This window comes from Amblyomma mixtum, chromosome 4 (assembly GCF_055824585.1).
Source record: "Amblyomma mixtum isolate Tamu chromosome 4, ASM5582458v1, whole genome shotgun sequence".
Classification (NCBI taxonomy): domain Eukaryota; kingdom Metazoa; phylum Arthropoda; class Arachnida; order Ixodida; family Ixodidae; genus Amblyomma; species Amblyomma mixtum.
In genome coordinates this window covers 88,168,450-88,192,535 of record NC_143015.1, presented here as the reverse complement: position 1 = coordinate 88,192,535, position 24,086 = coordinate 88,168,450, and the positions used below count along the sequence as shown (strand labels likewise).

The 24,086-nt window shown below is 46.9% G+C and overlaps 1 protein-coding gene across 1 annotated transcript in view; it reads right to left on the bottom strand.

Annotated features, from left to right (window-relative positions):
- Window positions 1-24,086, bottom strand: part of LOC149347332 (fatty acid synthase-like) — an 87,881-nt gene that overhangs the window by 33,087 nt on the left and 30,708 nt on the right. The window contains exons 7-16 of the mRNA XM_089541554.1: window positions 23,091-23,480; window positions 22,617-22,806; window positions 21,027-21,256; window positions 18,482-18,685; window positions 17,654-17,911; window positions 16,514-16,721; window positions 6,918-7,172; window positions 3,373-3,546; window positions 1,529-2,750; window positions 275-429 (exon numbers count right to left, since the gene is read on the bottom strand). Coding sequence (XP_089397680.1) covers window positions 275-429; window positions 1,529-2,750; window positions 3,373-3,546; window positions 6,918-7,172; window positions 16,514-16,721; window positions 17,654-17,911; window positions 18,482-18,685; window positions 21,027-21,256; window positions 22,617-22,806; window positions 23,091-23,480 — 3,286 coding nt within the window. The remainder of the gene's footprint in view (window positions 1-274; window positions 430-1,528; window positions 2,751-3,372; window positions 3,547-6,917; window positions 7,173-16,513; window positions 16,722-17,653; window positions 17,912-18,481; window positions 18,686-21,026; window positions 21,257-22,616; window positions 22,807-23,090; window positions 23,481-24,086) is intronic.

Genomic DNA, 24,086 nt, shown 5'->3' with positions numbered 1-24,086 from the left:
ACGTTTGCTTTATGGTTTATAGGGGTTTAACGTCCCAAAGCGACTCACGCTATGAGGGACGCCGCAGTGAAGGGCTCCGGAAATTTCGACCACCTGGCGTTCTTTAACGTGCTGTGAGATCGCAAAGCACACGGGACTCTAGAATTTAGCCTCTGCCGAAATTCGACCGCCGTGGCTGGGATCGAAACCGCGTCGTTAGGGTCAGCAGCCGAGCGCCATAACCAGTAAGCCACCGCGGCGGCTGGAACACAAGGGTAAAGAGGTGAATACTCACTCCACTGTGCTGATTTATATCTGTACGATCCCCACCGGCCGTCGCGGTATACGTTCATGACGAGGTCCCTCTGCACCACGTCGTCGTATTCCGGGTTGGCCGGGCTGAAGCCGGCTATTCTGTTTAATCCCTTCACACTTGCATCGATTACACACCTGCACAAAGACCAGAATCGAATAAAAGCCCAGCGAGGTTCGCGACGGACTCGCCGCCTTGATGAGATATATGTGAAGTCGCTGCGGATAAGCGCGTTTAATAGCTTGTGGCTTATAATGCTGGTGGCATATGCTGTGCATTGAGGCAAAGATAGCAAAAGTCAGAAAGATAGGTGCGAAGGGAGCAAGCATCATATGGTATCAGAAGAACGCAATGCTGCATCCAATCTTAAGGAAAAGGTGGCTACATATTTACTGTTTCTCTACCAGAAAAAAATGGTATTATTGTACAGACGCCTATCGCTACCTACACTCTATATATACCGAAAGTTATAGCAGTAGCAGCAGGTGACCAAAGTCGAGTGCGGAGAAAGCATGCTGCATTTGATTCGGCTATCTATGGCCTAAAGTACACTCTGCAGACGGGAGGTTGTCTTTCCTTCTCTCCTTCAGAGGCAACAGTAAATAAAGAGTTCGAAATGTTGCATTTTGACACAAAAATTCGGTGCGTGTGTGCTGTTGCCGATTGCATTTAGCTAAACCAGTTCTTTTTTGCAGCACAACTGCTGCAAAAAATTCACTGCTCGCTTTCATGATAGCTACTGCTATCATGAAAGCGAGCAGTGAATTTTTTGTTGTTGAAGTTGTGGAAAAGACTTTTGGTGAAATGCGTTGTCAGCCGATTTTGCTCGCAAAAACGATCGGAGCAGCGGAAATGTTTTCCAAGCACGCTAAGAAAACATAGAGGTCCTTCTTAATATTCAGTGAATCCTCAAAGGCGAGAAGCTCAAAGGAATTGAGTAAATAAGTGCTCTGAAAGAGAACGTCGGTGGCTATTAAAAGCAGAATTGTGTCCGGTCCCCTTGTTATTTCCGCTATATTTTTTTGTACTAGCTCTAACAGGTCCTTCACACTCCTGCCAGCATATTTGAAGACTTGTGTGACTACGTTAGATGTGTAGCTCTGTTTTCTGAGTCTAGTACAATGGCAGTTTTTATTCCTAAAGAAAAAGTCATTTACTCTTTACTATGCTGTAGTCAAAGCACCGCGGTAACTATGATCTGGCGACGACTGTGAACCATCCGTTCTGTGCTCATACCTTATGTGGCTCCCAATGGTTTCCTGTCGGAGGCAGTTGGTGAGACCTACAATGCCGCTGCTGGTGGGGTCCTCGGCGAAGAGCCAGATGTTCTCTCCAGACGGTTTTTTCTCGTACTCAATGCCTTTCTCTTTCAGTGTCTCGACCCACTCGAAACTCTCGTTGTTCACGCTGATCAACTCCTGACTGGTCACGTCCATCGCTGTGGAAATTTTGCGAAACAGAAGAAGTGCTGCAAGATTGTTCGACTTTGTGCACAACAGCTGCAACCCGCGGGCTTTGAATGCCGAACGCATCACATCAATTGAATGTGCTTGGAAAGGAACATTGCTGAGGTCAGAGAGGAACTCTTCTTCCTTGGCAAGAGCAATGCGATGGCAAAGCACAACGAACCCACGTTCTTTGCACAACAAGGCCACTTCGTGAGCCAGCGTTTCGGGTTTGTATGGAGCACACATGCTACCCCGAGCAACAATCACCAAGTCTGCTTCAGAAATATTTAATTCGGAGACAAAAGACGGATGGCAGGAAACGACGTTCGCGCCTTCCGGAACTTCCTCCAGAGGAATGCTGTCTGGAGAGGGATGAACCATGGTATATTTCACCTTCCTCTTTGCTTCATACGCAGACAAGTTTTCATTCACCTTAGGTGCCGCGAGCAAAGAGTTTTCATCGCCTAGCTCTAACACGTGGATCTTCTTCTGGACAGTGTTCTCAACAGCAATGTCGATGACATGCCTCAAAGGGTCCTCTTCGAGAAGAACCGTGTTGATCAAGTCCCTCTCCAGACGTTCTTTGCTGGCTAGAGTGACTGACTGCACTGTAGTTGCGAGCGAAGTTGAGGCACTGGCTTGGTCGAGGATAGCGATGAGTGTCCGCAAGAGGCCATGGTGCTTGCTGAGATCCTCCTTGTACTGGTTCAGCATGTTTTCGGGAAGCTCGTGCTGGCCGTCTGTCAGGCAGCATAGCAGGGCCTTGTCTCCACCGTATGACGTCACAATTCTTCGGGCGACGTCACAGCAAACGTCGAGGTACTCACGGACATGGCCTTCTCTTTCACGCCTCGCTAGTTCGTCATCGTCGTATGGCACGAAGCGGTATTCCTCGACAGTCGGGCTCACTTGGACAGGGCGCCGCTGAACAATGCTAACGCTCAGGTTGCGCATTGCGACGCCACCAGCGCGACAAGTGTTGAGGTTCGAGTTGCGGACGGCGTCCACACCTGGGTAGTTGTACGATAGTACAAGAGGTGCAGAAAAAATGGTATTACCTCTCTATATATACGGCTATTTTTGGCTACTAAAGCCGCAACACAAAAAGTGAATGAATTGAAAAAACCGGACTGCCGCACCGACTCTGTCATTCAAAACTATATGATGTGAAGGCGATGGTTGCTTACTTAATAGTGCTGCAATTATTTTCCTGAATAAGAAAATATTACTACAAATTTCCAAGAGACCCGTGGTTGACAGAAAGTTTACAACATAATGAGTGCAAAAAAAGGTTATCATACGCGTCATAGCGTAGCCTGCAAGAACCGATCACGTCAGTGCTGAGAACCAGGTCTCGGACACAAGGGAGTATATAAACATTACGAAACAGGCTACAGTAAGCAGGAATTAGCTGATACAATTGTAGCGAAAAACGTAAGTAAACTGCGGGTCAATACTGCCCACAAAAACATACCATGGCCAGCATTGCCTATAATGGACCCGCTACTCTGACATCAGCTACTTTTCTAAATGAGATGCTTTATTTTAAAGACCGAAGTTCGTGTGAGGCCTAAAGTTTTAGTAGACCATTACTCCTTTTCAGAGGTTTTAATTGAGGTTTTTAGAACTTACCTGCGTCTTCGACCTTTTCCACGACTTGAGCGTGGACTTTCGGGTCAATGCGGCATGACTGAATCCTTACAGGCAGTGCAGTTGCTTTCCACGGGTAGGCCAGCACCGTCAGATGGAGCATAGCATCCAGAAAGGTGACCCAGTTTTCCTCCCACTTCAGCTTGGCGTACGGCTCTGTTAAATGGACAGCGACTTAAAACCGCATTGCACAAGAAATCAAGACGAGGCACGCATAGAGAGATGCTATTGCTCAACCCGAAATCAATTATCACGATGGTTTGAGCAAAGCAGACAAAACGTGCGACAGTAAGTGTTCAGCGTTGTCATTTTCCCGCGTTGTCATTTGAAAGTTCGCTAGAAATTCATCATTAACTTAGTTATACTCCACTGACATTTTTAAGACCCTTCTCAGCGTCTGAAGAGATTTATACAGAGGAAAAACTTCTTAGAAACTACGAAATATACTTGACCGTTTAATTGCGGTCGATGCTTTGCTACACATTCTGCGGACATCTGTTGGGTAGCATGTATCTCCGCGTTCTATAATCGAATAGACCAAGTGTGGCAAGTTCAAAGTGCGCCAAAAAGGACACCACAAAAAAATGAAACGCACAGCCGAGGTGTTTTCTGCAATCCTGTTCTGTTCCGGGTAGTGTGAATTTAGTCCTACAAAACATTACCTAGACCTAAACATCTTAATAGAGCGTTTATTTCGCACCCTTGTCGGCTACACTCATGTCTATTTATGAGAAAAAGATATTTTTTCCTTTTTAAAACAACACATGTTCACATCGGCGCCAGTAGTGCCCGAAAAACTGCCCCGTTGTCCTTGTTGGCACGTATAGGAGGGCGTTCAACGTTGAACAGGGCGTGTCATAAGCGATCAGTCGCTCTACTTTGCAACTTTCTACTTGGGAGGTGACGACCGAATTCGTGAACAGCGCAGCATGCGGTAGTCTGAAGGCACCGCTACCACTTGCTGGTAATAATACCTTGGTCAAGGGTGGGAACATCTATGTGCCTTCTGCGGATTTAGATTTTTCCCACAGGCCAGATCCACATGGACCACAATGTGGACGCTGTCAGAGTCTAGCGAGCGTAGCATCGTGGTACTTCACCTCATGGCGTTCTCACTCTCCTGGTCATGCTCACACTCTTCTGAAATACGATCCCCAAGTGAAGTTTTAGTGAGCTACAGATACCGCCGTCTATGCGTTGCTCTCGTGGGAGAGAGCGATAAAATTTGAAGGACATCGAATTACCGTTAGCTGAGGCAATACGACCGCAAAAGAACCTCGTTTTGTCCTGCCATGCACGACCACACATAACATGCAAATGGAGGAAATGGTTTTCCTCTCGGAAATTTGCCACCCGTGAAGCGTGGCAGACAGCAGGTTACAGCTTGGTCTTCTCTGTGCAAAGTTCGGTAGATGAGTGGGTTCTTTCCATTGCAGCCACCTTGTAGTCTCTCGCTCCTCTCCTTTCTAAGATTTGTAAGAAGAAAAAGCGTTTACTTCTCTCCAGTTGCCCACCAGCCTACCATCCTGCTGAGAAGTTGCAGCTGGCTCTTGTGTGTCCTAGCCAGGTTCCAAAAGCGTTGTTTTCTTTTTCCTTTTTGTTTGTCTCACTACAATTCTTTGCTAGATTTGAAGAAAGTGGCTTTTTCAGAGCTAGCTCATGCTCCTGCAAGTGTACACCCTCTCACTTTTTTAACCTGAACGCACGAGTGTCGACTGCCCAGTGCAGCGGTGCCGAGGCGAAGCATAGCGGAAACAGGGAGAGCGAACGAGCATGCGCACTGATCATGCCGCTGTAGCTAGCGTCGTCTGCTTGGCTGTTCTGCTGCGTGCGAAGCAACCCCTGCGAAGCAGGTTTTGTGGCAGAGTTCTGCGATTTCGTTTCGTGTTCTATCTGCTGTGGGTTTGTGGCTCCGGACTGGTGGAAACGCGTAGCGTTCCAAGCATGACTCCAGGCCCTGGCTGCATTTGCCGGTAGCGCCTCGTGGGCGTTTCCTTTAGCGAAATTAACGCGGCTCTAGCGAGGATCCCCTTCAGTCAGTTTTTTGTATGTAACGATCGCAACTGGTTTCTTGGGCATGCTAGGCTGTCCCCAAGCGTATGCTCTTTTCAGAATCACCCGCGTTGTAGGCAGCGGTTAAAAACAATTGCCCTCAGCTTCTTGGGGCGCTGATGCTTAACAGCCGATGATGGGAAGGGGTTGCGTCACACTAATCAGAATAGCCTAGCAGACGACCCTTAGTACAGCAGCACGAATTGTGGGAGTGCCGTTGCCCTCGCTCGCTTTCTCCTCTCGTTCTTCTTCCGGCGCCGCAGCGCCGGGCAGTCGACGCTCGCGCGTTCAGATTAAAAAAGTGGGAGGGTGTACATTCTAATGCCTGTTTCTTCGATATAGGAACTACCACAGGAGAGTGAAATTTTGTTGCCATCGTTTTTTAACAAGTGACGTACTGCTTATTTTGCGTTTTTTGAATAAATTATCAGTTGCGAGTCAGTGCTTGAGGTTCCTGCTCTTTCTAGGTCATTCGTTTTGCGCTTTTTTTTCTGTCTACAGATTTGGCAAGTGTGGCTCTCACCACCCTCAAAAAGAGCAAGATAACTTGTGTCAAGACGCTGTTTGGCGAAGGTTGGCCTTACGTCATAAAAAGATAACATATTTTGAGATCATGCAGTTTTCTTGGCCTGCATGTTTCGACCCACGGGTAAGTACAGGCAGGACATCTATGCTCACATTTTCCTTTTGAGGCACCGCGATCTACTGAGGTTAAGAAATCGTGCGGCCGGGAACCATGCCTAATGCATAATATTAATTTTTGCATGGTATGCGGATATATATTAATACCTTCACCAGCGGTGCTATATGTAGTGCTTCGACTTCTCAGTTAAAAAGATGCCCAGGCTAGGCTTGGTTAAGCCAAGAATGCGTTGATATTGCGCGGTCTTTTTGCGCGAGGTATTGCTTGGCGGCACTCGATTTTCTCAGCAGCTTTTCCTCCTTGACGTATGGATAGATAGATGGATGGATGGATAGGAGCGCCCCCTTTAAATCGGGGCGGTGGCGACAGCCACCATGCTCAGCCGTCCTTTTCCTTTCTTTTCTTCTTTTCTTTCTTTTTCTTCTTTTTTCTGTTTTTCCGTTTTTCTTTTCTTCTCTTTTTTTCTTTTTTTAGTGGTTTGGTGACGGTACGTCACCACGTGACATGACGTCACCAAACCACGTGACGTGACGTCACGTAGTTTGGTGGCTGCCCGGCCGCGCCCAAGGGCTGAACTGAGTGATTGCAATATGCTACGCATAAAAGTGGGGCAAACAGTACATTCCTTGGTGTGTATTTTTGCGTGAGAACCATTCTAGGCAAATCTTACTTTACTTCTAATAATCACATATTCCTTATGTTTCAGGAAGGCCAAACTAGCAAACCAAAATGCGTGTAGCTCAGCCAGGACTCTTGTTTTTTTTTTTTTTAGAGGCCGGCACTGATACGTTCAGTTTTGTACACAGCTTCTTGGGGCATGAGAAGTGCTTACTCTCCAAGTCAGCCTTGAGAATGACTTGGAAGGCGCCGCTGTACTCGTAGCCTCGAAGCCTCAGTTCCTTGTAGATGCCTTCTTTGTCAAGGTCATAGTCCACCGCCTCCCCAGGGGCTCCAGGGGAGTCTTTGTCGAGCACAGTCTCTCCATCCTTGGCCAGGCGAATTCGGCCTGTTGCCACCACCTCGTTTCCCTCGCAAACTTCGAACTCACCGGATTGCGCCATTATGTTCACTTTGAAGATCACACGCCCTGCGCACACAGAAGCAGGTTTAGCTTTAGGTAAAGAACTGACATTCGTTTTGCCTGCCCACGGAGCTCCAGAAAGGAACGTACTGTCAGAAAAATTAATTGCTGGGCAGCAAGGTTTTGTCGCTTCACAGAAAGAAGCGATATCCTGTCAGCACAGCAGTTTTAAAGAACAACATGCTCAACCAATATTGCAATTTTCTGGTACACTAGAAAAGTTTCATTTGTTGTGATCCTCACTGTTTGTAACAATGGAAGTTCCTTGGGGCAGAAACCCGCACAGGAATTAAAAACTTTAGATTCAGTGCCACAGCCACTGACATGGCGACGTCATACCCTTGCGCGTTATCACAAGGCTAAAAAATTAAGAGCGCGCATTTCTTTTTCTATCGAGTGGCGACACCACGGGGTTAACCCGAGCATCCGCAGGGACATCCCCGCAGGGGGATGATGGCGAACAATGCGTCACCACGGACCCGAGCATCCGCGCTTAGCCGTGCGTGGCATCGCCGTGTCCGGGGAAAAGGGGATCCTGGTGGTTGAGCCGATGCCGAGCGTTTGGACCCTTACGGCCCCTCGGCGGAGGCAACACACCACTTTGGCCCCAGCTTCCTGTAGACGGCACCTCCGGCCTGACCCGACCGGGGGAAATCGGCAGTCGCCTTTTCCTGTTCTCCTCTCCATCTTTCACTTTCCTATCTCCTTTCTTACAACTCTCCTGTATCCTCCTCTTTTCTTCGTTTTTTCCTCTTTTTCCTGGCGGCGAGGGTTAACCGTGTGTGACCAACTACCCTGAGTTGAGTCATATTAGGTTATAGTTAAGGTGTACAGCTGGCGTAGGCAGGACTTGCCTTCAAGTTCCTGTCGCGTCCCCTTGTTGGGCTCCATGGTGGGTGGCTGGCACCATGACCGAAAAACATCAATTTTTTATGGCTCCCCCCCTTTCCAAACCTGATCGCTCTCTTAAAAGAGTGCGGAACGAAGCAGAGTACTTTTTTTCCAAAAAGAAACCAGCATTCGCCAAATTCCATGTCGTCCACAGTGAAGTGCAAGATAAACAGGCCAGAATTCTATCCCCCTTCATCGTATCAAAATGCTTAACAGAAGCTTTGGGCCCCGGCTACAAAGTATCAAAAATGGCCAGCGGCGATCTATTGCTGGAACTCCGAGATAATGTTCAAACTTCCAAACTCGCAAACATAGTGTGTATGGGGGAGACACCTGTCTCCATCAACGCACACCGATCCCTCAACACTGTCCGTGGCGTCATCTCCGAAAATGATTTTCTACATCTCACAGAAAAAGAAATGCTGGAAGGCCTTTCCGATCAAAACGTCATTGATGTGTACCGAATCAAAATCCGCAAGGACAACAAAGATGTAGATACCAAACACCTGGTCCTGACTTTCAACACATGCACATTGCCAGAAACCATCGACGTTGGATACCTCAAAGTAAATGTTAGACACTATATCCCTAACCCCCGAAGGTGCTTTAATTGTCAACGGTTTGGACACGGATCACAGAGTTGCCGAGGCCGCAAAACTTGCGCGAAATGCGCGTCAAAGGACCACCATTCTGAGGAATGTGACGCAGCTCTACGCTGCGCTAACTGTGAAGGCGACCATGCTGCGTACTCCAGGGCATGTCCGTCCTGGAAGAAGGAAAAGGAAATAATCACCATAAAAACAAAGGAGAATATATCATTTCGAGAAGCAAGAAAGCGATTCGCAGTCACGAACACTTTCTCTTTCACAGCGAAACCAAACTTCGCTGATGTGGTGCGCAGGGGCGTAGCACCACACAGCACTCCTGCACCTGCCGCGGCCACTTCCACCGCGCCTGTGGCAGTGCCACCCACGCCCCAGGCAGAGACAGCGAAAGCTGCTCTGCCAACTACAAGCCAGGGAGTGCCGGCCCACAAGTCAGCATCCCGCAGGACTTCCCCCCGTCGGGGGAGGCCTGAACCCCACACGCCCGCGGCTTCACCGCGGTCTTCCAGCACCTCTGACGAGGTGATGGATCTAACCCCCAGCCCGCCTGCTTTACAGCGGCGGAACAGCTCTCTTGAGCGGAAGAAGGACAGGGCCCTCATAACGGGCCCAGAAAATAAGTAAACACTTTATTGTCCCTACCCCAAACATAAACATGGCTTTTCTAGTTCAGTGGAACTGTAGAGGATTGTTGAGAAATTACGATGACATAAAAAACATTTTAGGGTCAATGTCACCCGTAGCCTTATGTCTCCAGGAAACCAATCTAGGTCCACAACATATGAACATCCTGAAGCATTATAAAACTTTTAGACGAGATCGTGAGCAGGCAAATAGACTCTCGGGAGGCGTCGCGATTGTCGTACAAAGCGGCGTCCCTGCTCAAGAGATCAGACTCACAACAAAACTGGAGGCAGTTGCGGTCAGCATTGTCAGCTACAAAACTATAACTATCTGTTCTGTATATCTTCCTCCACATATAACAGTAACAGTCCGTGACCTACAGGAACTCATCAATGAACTGCCAGAACCATATCTAGTAGTCGGGGATTTTAACGCTCACTCCCCTTTTTGGGGAAGTGAGCGCTATGACTCTAGGGGTCAAATAATCGAAGATTTTATCCTCACAAATAGTGTATGCCTTTTAAATACAGAAAAAGCCACATACTGCTCCCCTGCCTCAGGTAAAATGACCTGTCTAGATTTGTCTTTTAGTTCACCTTCTGTTTTTAACGATTTTAGCTGGGACGTTATTGACAACCCTTATGGCAGTGATCACCTCCCTGTACTAATCACTTTAACATCCACACCGGAAATAATCCCCACAAGGCCACGGCGCTGGAAGCTTCACCTCGCCGACTGGTCGCTTTTTAGAGCAAATGCAAATTTAGAAAATATACTTTTAGATAATCTCTCCATCGACCAGATAAACGAAAAGTTCACTAACTGTATCATAACTGCCGCACTCACAGCTATTCCTCAGTCGTCAGGAGTAGCGCGACAAAACCATAAAGTATGGTGGACAAAGGAATGTAAAGAAGCAAAAAAACAGCAAAATAGAGCGTGGGTAAATTCCGCAGATATCCGACACATGAAAATCTCTTGAATTTTAAAAAGGCAAAAGCTAAAGCTCGGTACGTCCGTCGCAGTGCCGAGAAAGCTTCATGGCAAAATTATGTTTCATCTATCAACAGTCAGATCCCATCTAAAAAAATGTGGGAGCAGGTTCGAAAATTAAATGGCACCTTTTCACCATTCACAATTCCTTTTTTAACAACACCCGGCACACAAACAAGCATAGAGGAACAGGCAGACATATTAGGGGAACATTTTGCTGCAGTCTCAAGTTCATCTCACTATACACAGTCTTTCTTAAAATACAAAAACACAGCCGAAAAAAAAAAGACTTCCAACTAGTGGAGGGGCAAACCAAAAATATAACAGTGTGATTACCCTCCAAGAAATAAATACAGTACTGTCTGCTGGAAAAAAAACCGCTCCAGGACCCGACCAAATCCACTACGAAATGCTGGCCCATCTCTCTCAACCTGCCGTAGAAGCACTTTTAAGGTTCTTTAACACAGTTTGGATATCGGGAAAAATACCTGAAGCCTGGAAAAAAGCTATTATTGTGCCGCTTCTTAAACCTAGTAAACCCCCAACCTCTCCTAGCAGTTATAGACCCATAGCCCTGACCAGTTGCCTCGCCAAATCCTTCGAAAGTGTTCTAAATATACGACTAACCTTTGTTCTTCAATCCTGTGAACTTCTTGATATCCACCAGTGTGGTTTTAAAAAGGGATGCCCAACTACAGATCACCTAGTCCGTCTCGAAAATACAGTCAGAGAAGCTTTTATACACAAACAACACTGTCTTGCAGTCTTTTTTGATTTAGAAAAAGCATATGATACAACCTGGAGGTTCGGGATCCTCCAGGACTTAGCTGAACTTGGCATCCGTGGCAGAATGCTGAACTCCATTAAAGACTTTTTATCTAACCGTTCATTTAATGTCCGTCTAGGCTCAACCCTTTCGAGGGATTTTATTCAGGAAAATGGAGTGCCTCAAGGATGTATTTTAAGCACAACTCTTTTTATTGTAAAAATGAATTCTCTTAACAAAATAATACCAAAGTCTGTTATGTATTCACTTTATGTGGACGACCTCCAGATAGCTTACACATCCTCCAACATATCAACATGTGAAAGACAAATACAGCTGACAATAAATAAACTGACAACATGGGCAGACAAAAACGGTTTCCGATTTTCACCACAGAAAACAGTGGCCATTCCGTTTTCACTCAAACGAGGCTTACAGGCAGACCCCACCCTACACCTGAACGAAATAGATTTACCCGTAAAAAATGAACATAAATTTCAAGGCATAACATTTGACAGAAAACTCACTTTCCTGCCTCATATTAACGCGTTAAAAAAGAAAACTTCCCGATCACTAAACATACTCAAAGTCCTTTCGCATAAACACTGGGGTTCTGACAGAGCAAGCCTTCTAAAAATTTATCGTTCCGTGGTACGATCCTCATTAGACTATGGTAGTATAATATATGGTTCAGCAAGACCCTCGTACTTGAAGCGACTTGACCCAGTGCACAATTTAGGTTTACGTCTTTCAACTGGTGCTTATAGGACGTCGCCTATAACCAGTCTTTATGTTGAATGTAATGAACCATCACTTACAGACAGACAAATCATGCTCACATGCTCATACATTCTAAAAATCCGTTCCCTACCGAAACATATCTGTTACGAAATAGTTACAAAGTGTCCATCCAGAACACTTTTTAATAACAAACCACAAACTACCAGGCCACTCCTCCTGCGTTTTGAAGAGATGTGCGAGAGTCTCGGGGTACTAAACACGTTGCCTAACATTGCGCTCAGAGGAGAGCCACTACCTCCGTGGTACAACTTTCCTCCAATATGCGACTTCACTCTTACACAGTTTCACAAAACGCAAACCCCACAACAACATATAGTACAAGAATTTCTCGCACTCGAGGTAAAATACAATGGTTTTACGGACTTTTATACGGACGGTTCAAAAACAGATGCCTACGTAGGAAGTGCAGTAGTACGAGGTCATGAGAAAGAAATAATCAGACTTCCACAGTGTGCATCAATTTTCACAGCCGAATGTTATGCTGTAGGCTTAGCCGTAAAAAAAGTATTAAATGAAAACCTCAGAAACAGTATAATTTACACAGACTCTCTTAGTTTACTTACAGCTCTCCATTCTAGAAATGCAATTACTCCGATCCTCGGTGACATCATACACAACATAGCAAAAGCCATAGCTCAAGGAAAAAACATAAAACTTTGTTGGGTGCCGAGTCACGTCGGAATTAAAGGCAACGAGAGAGCAGACCTCTGCGCTGCGCAGGCTCGTAGCAAGCAAATAACGAAAGTAGATATTCCCTTTAAAGATTGCATGTACTCGGTACTTTGTGAAATAAAGAAAAAATGGCAGTCTGCCTGGGACAATGAAGCCAACAACAAACTACACTTCATAAAACCAGTTTTAAGAGAATGGAAATCCTGCACCCACCAAGAACGCTTCAAAGAAGTCATTCTTTGTCGTCTTCGCATAGGACACACTCACCTGACACACAATTTCCTACTGACAAAAAAAGATCAACCTATTTGCGAGGAATGCGGAGTTGAAGTTACGATTAACCACATTTTATTCTCTTGTACGAAATTGGAAAAAATAAGGAAAAAGTACTTTACTCAATTTTATAACGAATACATCCCTTTTCACCCTAAACTGCTTTTAGGAGATAATGCAATTGTTGATATATCACATGTTTTTAGCTTTCTTAAAGAATCAGGATTTCTTAAGTGTCTCTAAATGTGTTTTACCCACTGGTCTGTTTTAATTCTAATGCACCTCGGCCACTTTCTCACTCCCGAGAAGACGGCTGAGGTCCCTATTCCATTGGTTGGGGACCTCGAGATCCTTGCACAGCCAAGGATGGCTGCTAAGGTGTCCAACCCTCTTTAAAGCTTTGACCATAAGTCACTTCTAAACTTTTGTCTTACGTTTATACTAGGTTGCATGAATTAACTTTTTAGGCCCTTTACACCACCGTTCATTTAGTCTTTTGTATAACATCCTATATAAAACAATTTTCTTTACCCCGAGCTTGGCGCATGATAGCCTTAGTTGCTTATGCGCCATTAAACACAACACAACAACACAACAACATCTTTTCTATCGAAGCCGAAGTTTTCTGCTTTACAGTTAAACTTTCTCAAGATGACAAAAAGCCACTCAAGGACACTTGATTCCCTATTTAGTGGCATCCGTTGTCAGAAAGTCTTAGATAAATATTCCGACTTTCACCCGGTCAGTTTCTTCAAAGATCAACCGTCCTCAGTGAAAGGGCTGACTTTTTTCTTCTTATGATGTAAGCAGCTTAGCAGAGCAGCCTGGGTCTCACAAGGGCCATGGACAGCAGTACCTGCCACTGCTGGGCAATGGCGCATCTCTTAAACGCTGCTCCACTGCTCGAGAAGTAGTACGAGAACTCCAGCGATACTTAAATGTAAAGCCCAGAATTAAGGCAACCGCCGCATACCCTTAAGTTGGAGCTTAAGTGTCGCCTGCGGTTTTTCTTGGGACGTTTACAGTCCCTTTGTTCAAAAACCGTGAGGGATACCCCGACGCGATCTTTACAGAAATGACTGAACAGCCATGCGGGCGTTTATGTACAGTCCCCGTCAAAAGTATACAGGCCAAGGGGTTGGTTTACGGGGCCTGCAGCGTGCCTAGCTATGCATCCTAAGCGACCATAATCTCTCGAACCATAAATGGCCTCGAGTCTTCAATTCTTCCAAGCTTTGGACTGCTAACTGTGCTAAGGAGATGCACTAAATAGCTTAGAAGCAAACCCCTTGGGCTGTATACTTTTGACGAGGACTGTACATTATACTAGATTCCGATTAATATACGACAAACTAGCATAAATAACGTAATCAGGTTTTTGCTTTTTTCGCTTAGGGCACACATGATATTCCTGTATCGAAGGCAGCTAACATTGCAGGTGGGACAACTTTTTAAAATTTTCGAAATTGGCATTACGGTATAAAATATTGAGCATCAAAAATGCGCTTGAGAAAGTTAGCTGAGTTTGTGTTCCCGCGTTGCAGAGTTATAAAAGAGCGTCTCTACTGCAGGTGTCGTTGCCGAAATCACGTTAACGTCTTCCACATTTCTAAAGACGCAACAAGCGTCGGTAATCACGGCATTAGAAATTCCAGCAACGCCACTGCAATTCTACAGATTAGCAAAGCAAATTTATCGCGCTTTGAAAAGCGTATTTTTAACGCTCGCCATTTGAAATCATAAGCCGATTCTGAAAATTCGAAAATTTCCCGTCTCCTTGTTTCACAATGAGAGTTTCCATCCCAAATTTAAAAAATATAGAAGGTGATTATTTAATATCACTTGGTTATTCGCTTGACAATTACAATCTGTAATGCACTTCATGCCTGAATTGCTGTAGACACCTCCTGCACAGGCCGCACCAAAATATCTCTAACGGTTCATAAAGTAAAAAATCTCGAAACCATAAAAACAATCACCGCATATACCGCACATGGCTGCCTTTTATTGAATAGGCACTGAGCTTTATTCCTGTAGGAAAACAGCGTCCGATAAAGCGAAAACTGACCTACAAATCTCTTGTTTGTTTTCCAGATTAGCGTAAAGGACACAAGATTTTAGAGTAGGTTGAGATAACCGCTCCCCCCCTAAGATCATCACCTTCTTTTGGAGACGTGATTTCCCAGCGGCTTAGGTGGTATGGATTATATAGCATACAAAAAAGTCGTCAGTGCAAAGTCAGCTTCAATTCAGAGGCGGCATTTCGAAGTAAGCCATTTTTGGGACATAAGAACAGTAAACCATGCATCGATTATACTGGGACACTAGATGAAAAAGAAAAATCAACAGAAGCGAATTAGTTCGCTTATAACGTTCAGACAAGGAATAATGAGAATCAAGACACAAAACTAATGAGTAAAGGAAAGTTGTTAGGTTGGTCAAATGTTTAGAGGAATCCCCCTAAGTGGAGTAGATTTGTTATAAAGGAATAATTACTCATTGACATCCACCCGAGCGCAGCCATACGGCTACAAAGGAAAGCTATACAGTTTTCTCAGAAACCTCACAGTTAAAGAAAAATTGATACTGGTCCGGGGTTCGAACCCGGCACCACTGCTTCAGCGGAGCAGTCGCTCTACCAACTTCGCTAACCGGGACGACAAGCTTATGGTAGGGCGAGAGCGAATTGATCATTAACTCGAAGTGGGAACAGTGTTGGTTAAATGGCAGCGCTTGGGTGGATGTCATTGAGTAATTACTCCCTTATTAAAGATCACAAAATGAACAAGGGAGGGGAAAACCTCAGGTCGCTTGAGCCAACGTTTCGACAAGGGGACTTGTCTTCGTCTGGGCGAAGACAAGTTGTGATCGCCAAGGACCATCTACCGCACCCTCTCTCTACCATGGACCCCTTATTAAAGATGTTAGGTGTGGTAAAAATGTCGCATTGCTTTCTCGCCGCAGAATGAAACAAAGGCACCGAGTTCTTTTAAACAGTGACAGCTGTTAGGGCCATGATTCCCTGTTGAGCGCTGTTATCGTCGGGATCTTCGTAACCCGAAGTGCAAAAAAGAAAAGGAGAGAGGGCAGATGCGGCGCACCACCGTGTCTGGTCGGAACACACACCACTAGGGATGTCACAATGAGATTCACAACGCGTCCAGCAATTATTCATCCCTTTCGCACGTTTCCTTCATTGTGCCTGTCACGCCGGGCGGTGGCCTTATACCGATGGTTGAACGGTTGTTCTTGAAAGCGCATGAGGGAACGAAACTTGTCAGCACCTTCTCACACTGCACCTCTACTCTACACAACCACCCAGAATTGAAAAACACCGGTTCGCATCAACGTTTGGTGCGTCACCCTGCTGATGTCGAAATCAGCTTAATCCCAAAGAAGATTATTCACTGAAATTTACAGGGACAGCTGCTACACGGCGTGTTCCTTGTTCCTTGTGGGACGGACAGTTGCTGTGGAAGGAGGAAGTTGTGGCGAGACCACAACAATGCGCAGCCAGTGGTAATTTTAGGAACCACCTGGAGAGGTCATCACCTCGAAGTATCATAAAATTTAAATCTAACATCAAACGCTTAACCTCGGACTACACACTCGTAACCATCCCATAAATTTTTGGTTTGTTCCTCGCCTTCAGCAGTCTGTATCAAAGAAGCGAATTAGTTTTGCGAAATAGCATTCATACAAGGCCATGTATACTCGCTCACCGGTTTTGGGTAGGATGGTAGCTCGGCAAAAGTTCACATCCTCAAAGATCACAGGCACCTGGTGGAACGATTTCGCAATGCGGTTGGCCAGACACTTCCAGGCAAGCACCATGTAGCCAGCGGCGGGATATAACACTCGTCCGTCAATCTGGTGACCGGCCAAGTATTTGTCTTCCCCGTTGCTCTCCATGTCCACAGTGAACACTGTCTGCGGTGAAGGCCAAATGCACGACGTAAGGAAATAGGCATGGGATGACACGAATAACTGAATTTTTTTATAGCGCATGAGGCAGTTGTTACTGTTTTGCAGGAACTTTGAAAGGGCGGCCGCAGAGCCAAGGCCCAAATTTCATTGTGGCTCACATGACCACGACAGGGATCGAATCCAACACCTCCACCAAAAATATTTCGTGGAACACAGGAACGCGCCTCCGTTCAGAAGTACCGCTCTACATCCCGGAGAGCGTGAATCCTTTTGCAGGCGCCATCTTGGGACGCCAGGTGCCAGTACCGTACTCGTATTCTCTTCGCAAGGACACAGCTGCCGGGCGCAAGAGCAGCATCAGCATCTTGCTATAGCACTCGTCAAGAATCAGGGTATTAAAAATAATTTAGTGATATGCATCTGGTTTTGTAGAAAGATAAAACGTCGAGTAATCTTACTTACACTGGCTGCACAATCTTCACACAGGGGTTAACATACAAACTAGACACAATTCTTGAGGTGTTGTAAGATAGTCGAATAAAGGAAGGGAGGTGACACCTGTATACCCGCTTCGCTAGCTGGTACCGGCTATCACGGCACAATAGTGGCAGTAACATCCGCGTAACTGGATGACAGACAGTTCTCGAAGGCGAAGGTACTTCACCAAGCCCTCATTGGTTCATCACCCACATGATACGCACCTAAGTTGGACTGGTCCTGAAACATAATTAAAAACTTCATGTCTACCCTCCCAATTTGGTCATGTGTGCCCGGCATTTCCACCTTTCAGGGAACTCGTCCGCTCATGCTATTTCACCAAATGTAATTGAGGGTCCTATTTTTCAGTATCCTTGGCTACTTTGTTCAATGCGTCCACCTGCAGCGCCTATGAATACTTTTTGTTTTGTTTATGAGGTAAATGTTCCTTCTCTCACTTGGACAGCCAAGGGGAAATCCCTCCACTCAGCGACAGTCCAGTTTTCCGAGTGGTCCCAGCTGACAAGGTGCGAGATGCTTGGTGTGCCCCGCGGAACCGGCCACTGAATCGGAGGGTAAAGCGGAGACAGGTCCATCTGTACTCCTAGAGTGTGTAGCTTCCCCAGCGAGCCAAGAAAGAATTCCACGTTCTCAACGTTGCGCTTCATAAGGCCCAGACGGCTGACACCGGCGCCGAGGTCACGCCTCAGGATAGCCTGCCGGAAGGAGAAGATAAGAAAGAGAGCTATAAATTCAAAGGAAGGGTAATAGATAACTGAGGCCAAATATCCTGCAGAAGGTTAAATGCGTTTGTGAAAGCAATCGATGTCGAAATCGCTTATCGTGTTCCGGAGACCCAAATTAGCCGATGTGGCAGAGGCTGACATTCCGTTTCGCAATGCTATCCTTCCCAGCCGTTGGTAGGTGTCGCAACTGGGAGAAAGATTTGGGCAAATTCGATTGCTCTATTATAAGGGACTACTGCCAGCATAAGTCCAGAAAATATACAGCGGCAACAGAGTCGCTAAATATTCACTGAAGCGTCTCTGAGGGCAATGGCACAGAGGTAAGAGTGGCACTTATGTCTTTAACCTTTAAGGGCCTCGGCACATCAAAGTTGGGACCAGAATGGACTGTGCAAGTTCTCCAGTACCTCGCATTATCTCTCCGGATCACGCTTCACGTCTCTTGGAGTGATTACATGTCATTTATTTCTACTTTTTAGAGGTCCTTAAGTTTAACGCAGCTAGCTGAACCGCGACCGCACTGTTCGTCATGTGGCTTACCTGCAGGAGGCAGTGCGGCGCGATCTCTACCACGATGGCATCCTGAGGCACATGCTGAAGAGCCTCATGGAACAGCACCGGCGAGAGGAAGTTGTTGGCGTGGTACTCTGCAGAGCTGAGCTGGGCGACGTGTTCCTTCCAGCGGCTCTGCGGAACCGACGAACTGATCCAACGCTCGCTGCGAGGCTTGGGCTCCGGAATAACCTAACGGAACGGTAAGAAAAGGAACAGACCTGTCCATGTCGTCGCTTTAAATGTGCGTTCTAAGAACGACATGAGTTCCCCGCAATAGAAGTTAAGCCGCCCGCGGACGACCATGCAAATGTGGTGCTAGACGCTTATATCGCAACAGGATTGAGCCCAGACGCGTAAGAGCACTAACAGGTGCTGCGCGGTCACCTGGGCTAGTTCTGCCCTTTTGGCTCATGGCATCTTACGCTGAGTTTACAATAGGATTTTAGAGCACATTTCTTAAACCTAAGGGATCGCTATGGGTGTCATGCAACAAACGGAGGCGCATACAGATTTATTTCTTCAGCCTGTGGAGCCGGTGTTGGTGGTCTTGAGTCCGTGATAGGCAGTCGGGTGCCCTTGGTCTTCGGAGACTTTGAGAGCCCGCTCCAGGAGTTGGGTCTCCGGGCTGGAGCTGAGCAGCACTGCCTCCAACTGTTCGGAGCTGTATTAAGTCCGGAGGAGGCGGGTCCTCCGCACAGAGCAAATTATTTGATCTAGGGTGGCGGTTACTTAGCAACTAGCATATTTTGATCAATATTGGCCTGAGTACACGAGAGAGAAAATGAGAGTTGAACAGAATGACTATGTTTGAAGGCAGCGCGAAGTGATTGCCAGGGTATTAGGGACTTGGGTGGGGGGGGGGGGGGTACAGATATCGCTCGTGTCGGTAGTTTTCGGGTTACATTTTGGAATGAGACCTACCGATCCGTCGCAGACCGCAGGTTAAAGTCGCCCACAGTCCGTCTGAAAAATTCTCGGGCAGAATTGTGGGCGAACTCATTGCCTAGTTTCGAGGAGTGGACCGTAGCCCATTCCAGAGTGCTGGGACGAAGGGGTTAGTGGTGGTGCGCCGAAGGGAGAAGGGAAGGGTAGTGGTAAAGACTCGGCCTTTCGCAAAGTTGAGCACGGCTGTTTTAGAATCGCTGCGGATGACGCCGGTAACAGTAGAAGTTATATCGAAAGCTATTCCTGGTCCCTCCCCCATTTTTGGTTATTTCGCATACGTTGTTGCCACGGATACGAATACACCGGTCTCAGTCACCGCGGATAGGGCAAAGACCGCGAGGTCGGGGTGTTCCGCGGTGTCCATGTGTATTGGTCTGTGGCAGTCTCTGTATTTGCTGTGTAATGCCTTAGCCGTATTCGGCGTCGGCCTTTGTGATGCATAGGCTGCATACTACGGGGTAGTGTGCATCTTTGGGCTAACGCACGGGTAAAGGTTTACAAATTTTGCACTAATAGCTGCTAAAATCCATAAGGAGTAGACGGCGTAAACAGACGATGGTAACAAGGGCAGCCAATCGAACCAATAGTGGTAAACACGCCTTCTATGAAAGGAGAAGGATGGCTGCAGTGACGTCACTCATAGCATCACTGGAGCGCCTCACGGCAACGCACCCCGCTGGGTGGTCCAAACCCTGTAACGTCACGTGCGAGGGTGTAGTTCGACCACCTCATAACTACTCCCACTGCTTTGGCGACCTCCAGAAACAAAGGCGTCGGCCTCGACTTTTAAGAATCAGCCATTTTTCAAGCCTTCGAATGCATCTCCCAGACCACAAGGTTGTCTTTATGATAATGAAAGACGGGCAGAAAAGTGCTCCTCGGAGAGAGAGCATGTATGAAAAATTAAGAAGTGGTCTATAACTATACTATCGACAACAAAAGTATACGAGATTCTGTTGTGCAGGAAAAAATTATTTAGAAGCAATCACGCAAGCCAGTTAGTTTTCTGAAAGGTCTGAAAGTGTCTTCGAATGATCATAACTCATAAGGTGGCAATATTGCCAGGCGGCTGGATCACGAGGCACCACAACCATATTTACTTCTCTGAGAAAACGCATACAGTACATTTTTGGTCGTTAGTACACAAATGCATTTTGCTCTAAAGGTCTTTACTTCCATTTATCAAATGAACATACTGAACAGCTGTCTCTCAGTATCGCCTCACACAGTGGTAACCGTCCTTTGAGATTTTTTATGTCCTCCTTCTATACCTTTTTGGAACCAGAGTGCATGGCTAATAAAGAAGCATGCTTTCCTGGAATAGGGCCAACGTTCAGGCTGAATCTGATCCTCTCTTCAAGTGAAGAGAACCACTGTATTTCGTCTTGGGGTATATAATTCATTTTCATTATCATCATCATCCAGGAAATTATCCCATAGCACTTCCTTCGTTTTCCTGTAAGTATAAAAGCGCTCCGAGTGCTTAGCTCCTTATGTTAGAGGCGTCAAGATGATTTAGAGTGTCCACTTCACGGGCGAAGATGTTCTCAGACTGGAGTTCAGCCACAATCTTGGGTCAGCTTACTTTCTGGAGGGCTCCAAGGAGCGCGGGTCCGATGCTGTGGACGTGTTTGCTGTGGAAGGCCACGCCCAGAGTGTCCACTTCACGGGCGAAGATGTTTTCAGACTGGAGTTCAGCCACCATCTTGGCAACGGCTTCGGCAGGTCCGGACACAGTGACTGTATCTTCGGCGTTGTTACAAACGGGGTACACGTCATGCGGACATCGCTTTGTCGCCTCTTCCCATGACAGCCCTGCAAAATGAATCGGAAATGTAGGCGCTGCATAGCTCTGTGCTCTGTACTCAATGCAAAATGGAGCAGGGGAAAATGGGGAAAATGGAGCAGGAACTTACTCACTTCCCGGCCTCAACCACGCAGTGACGTAAAGGAGGAAGGTTTGAATGGAAGTAGGCAGAGAGAAAGGGTTACCGTACTGGGGGCTTCACAGTGATTTCAACCACCTGGGGTCTTTAAAGTGGACTGACATCGCACAGCAAACGGGCTCCTTTTGCGTTCCTCCTCTATCGAAACGTGGTTGCGAGAATATAACTGCCAATAAAAGAGATCAAGAGTGGGTAAATGAGAGGTGGAGAGGTGAACCAGAGAAGGACCGATTGGCTAACCTCGACACGAAGAAACGTGATTGGAAAAATGTGATTCTGCTCAAGAAATAGTACATTAGCTTAAATATTCGTCTTTTCATATCAATGAAAACATTGCAATGTGTCTAGAGAGAAGTGCTAAAACCTGTCGACGTAAAATGTTTTAATATATTTGTGCTTTGCACTGAGCCGCCGCGGTGGCTCAGCGGCTATGGTGCTCGGCTGCTGACCCAAAAGACGCGGGTTCGATCCCGGCCGCGGCGGCTAGAATTTCTTTGGAAGAGAAATTCTAGAGGCCCGTGTACTGTGCGATGTCAGTGCACGTTAAAGAACCCCAGGTGGTCGAAATTTCCGGAGCCCTTCACTACGGCGTCTCTCATAGCCTTAGTCGCTTTGGGACGTTAAACCCCATAAAAACCAAACCAAAACCAAGCTTTGCACTGAAAAAAACCGTTGGCATGATGCCGGAATATTACACGCTGTTAGCGGTCGTGAGTTGGAGCGGGGCGGTGCTACTATCCGAGACGTTGGATTATTGTCAAGGAAGGGCAGTGACAAAGAAGGTGTGGAATGAATTCCTTAGAGCAGCAGTGTTCACATAATGGAGAGCCAGCAATCTCTATAAGATAGGAAGTCTAACTCCCAACGAGAGGACATAGAGGAGCCTTGCTTTGCAACTGGTGGTGCCGCTTAGTATCCCAAGTTAGAGGAAAAGATGAATGTAAAATTCTACACTCCGAGTACTAACGTATGAACTGCGTGGCTAGAATATGTCGGAAGTTGTGTTGTAGGCCTCGTGCAGCTAATGGTTTATGGGAGGTTTTTTAACGTCCCTGAATAGCTCAGGAAATTTCGACCACCCGAGGATTTTAACGTAAAGTTCGCGTATGTCGGAATTCAAGCGCCGCGGATGGAATCGAACCCGCGTCTTTCGGGTCAATAGCCGGACGCCATAAAAACTGAGCCACCACGGCGGCTCATGCCGTTAATGTAATTCCGATAGCACTTGCCGACAGCGGCCATGGCTCCCTTGGGCAAGTTTGCGCTCTCGGTGCACCTGCCTCGCCAGTACGAGCACATCAAGGCCTGCTCGGCGGTCAGGCCTCCGTCGGCGTACGCGGTACCAGCCTCGCCCATCGAGTGGCCAATGATGCCGTCTGGTTGGATGCCCAAAGCTTGAAGCATGTCCACAAGCGCCACCTGTCACACGAACAGCAAAAGAGGCGCGGTGTGAATGTAACGAACTACAAGGATCATTCAAGTGAACGGGCATGAGTGTGGCTCGAGATCTAAAGAGCGCGTCTATGCCATTATAGGTAAAGCATTGGAGCCACAGGTTCGCGCAAGTGGGCCAAACGGTAAGGTGGCAGAGCCCTGGCAGAAGTTCGCTCCTGGAAAGCTTATGCGTAGCGGGTTATCCATTCTGTTTTGCTTAGTAACTGCCATATGTGTGCGGAGTGGGTATGAATGGCGTGCACACGTACTTGAATGGCTGTGATGGACACAAAGGTAGAAACCATGGTCTTCTCCCGAGTCTCCTGGGCGGTCACCAGATCAACCAAGTCAACGCCGTACTCTTTTAGGATGTCATGGGACTTGACGATGGAGCGGGCAAACACGTCAAACTGCATCATCTGTCTTGCCATACCGCTCCACTGGCAACCCATGCCTGAGAAGACGAACCACAGGGGACGCTTCTCGGAAGGTGCCTGTTCGACCACCTTAAAAACTTCGTTGCCTGAGCTGTCATCCACTGGCACCATGGCGTAGCCGCGGCAGGGGAACTGCTTGACGCTGGGTTGCCCGACACGGTTCAGAAGCGCATATGCCGAGTCCGGATAGGGCCCTTCGGATTCCAGGCGGTTAAGGGTGTTCTGGATGAAAAAAAGTTTAGTTCAATGGTTGTGTGCCTTGTTTCACTGGACTCACCCTGCCTAAGTTCGCAGCCCGCGATACTGGAGATTACGAAACATGCCATCGATGTAATTAAAAATTTAACAGTTATTCTACGGCAACAAATGGCTAAGTCCGCACACCTTCAATTACGTTGTCGATTGGCTAAGCACAGGCAAGCCCACTGCATTGGTGCTTATTTGCTAGTAATATCAACCATTGTCCCTATAAAATCCTACTAGAATACGGCACAGACACCAGCGTAATCACACGAAACGTACAATATGCAGCAGCTACGCTGTGAAAATATCTTCAAGGTGCGCAGATGTATAAAAGCGGTGTTAAGTAACTTCTACGCCTGTGTATTATGGAAACAACGGACTGTATTGCAATGGTGCATGGATACTTGTTGCGTCATTTATTCTGGGAACGGCTACGAGTCCCATACTTTTCGTTCCTCTTTCGATTTCGCTTCGCGCCTAGTTGGAGGCCGTTTGAAGGTGATTACTTAGCAAATAAGTGCATTTCGGGAGGAAAGTAAGAGAAATGTCGGAGAGTATTCATGGACACGTGAGGAATGTGTACAG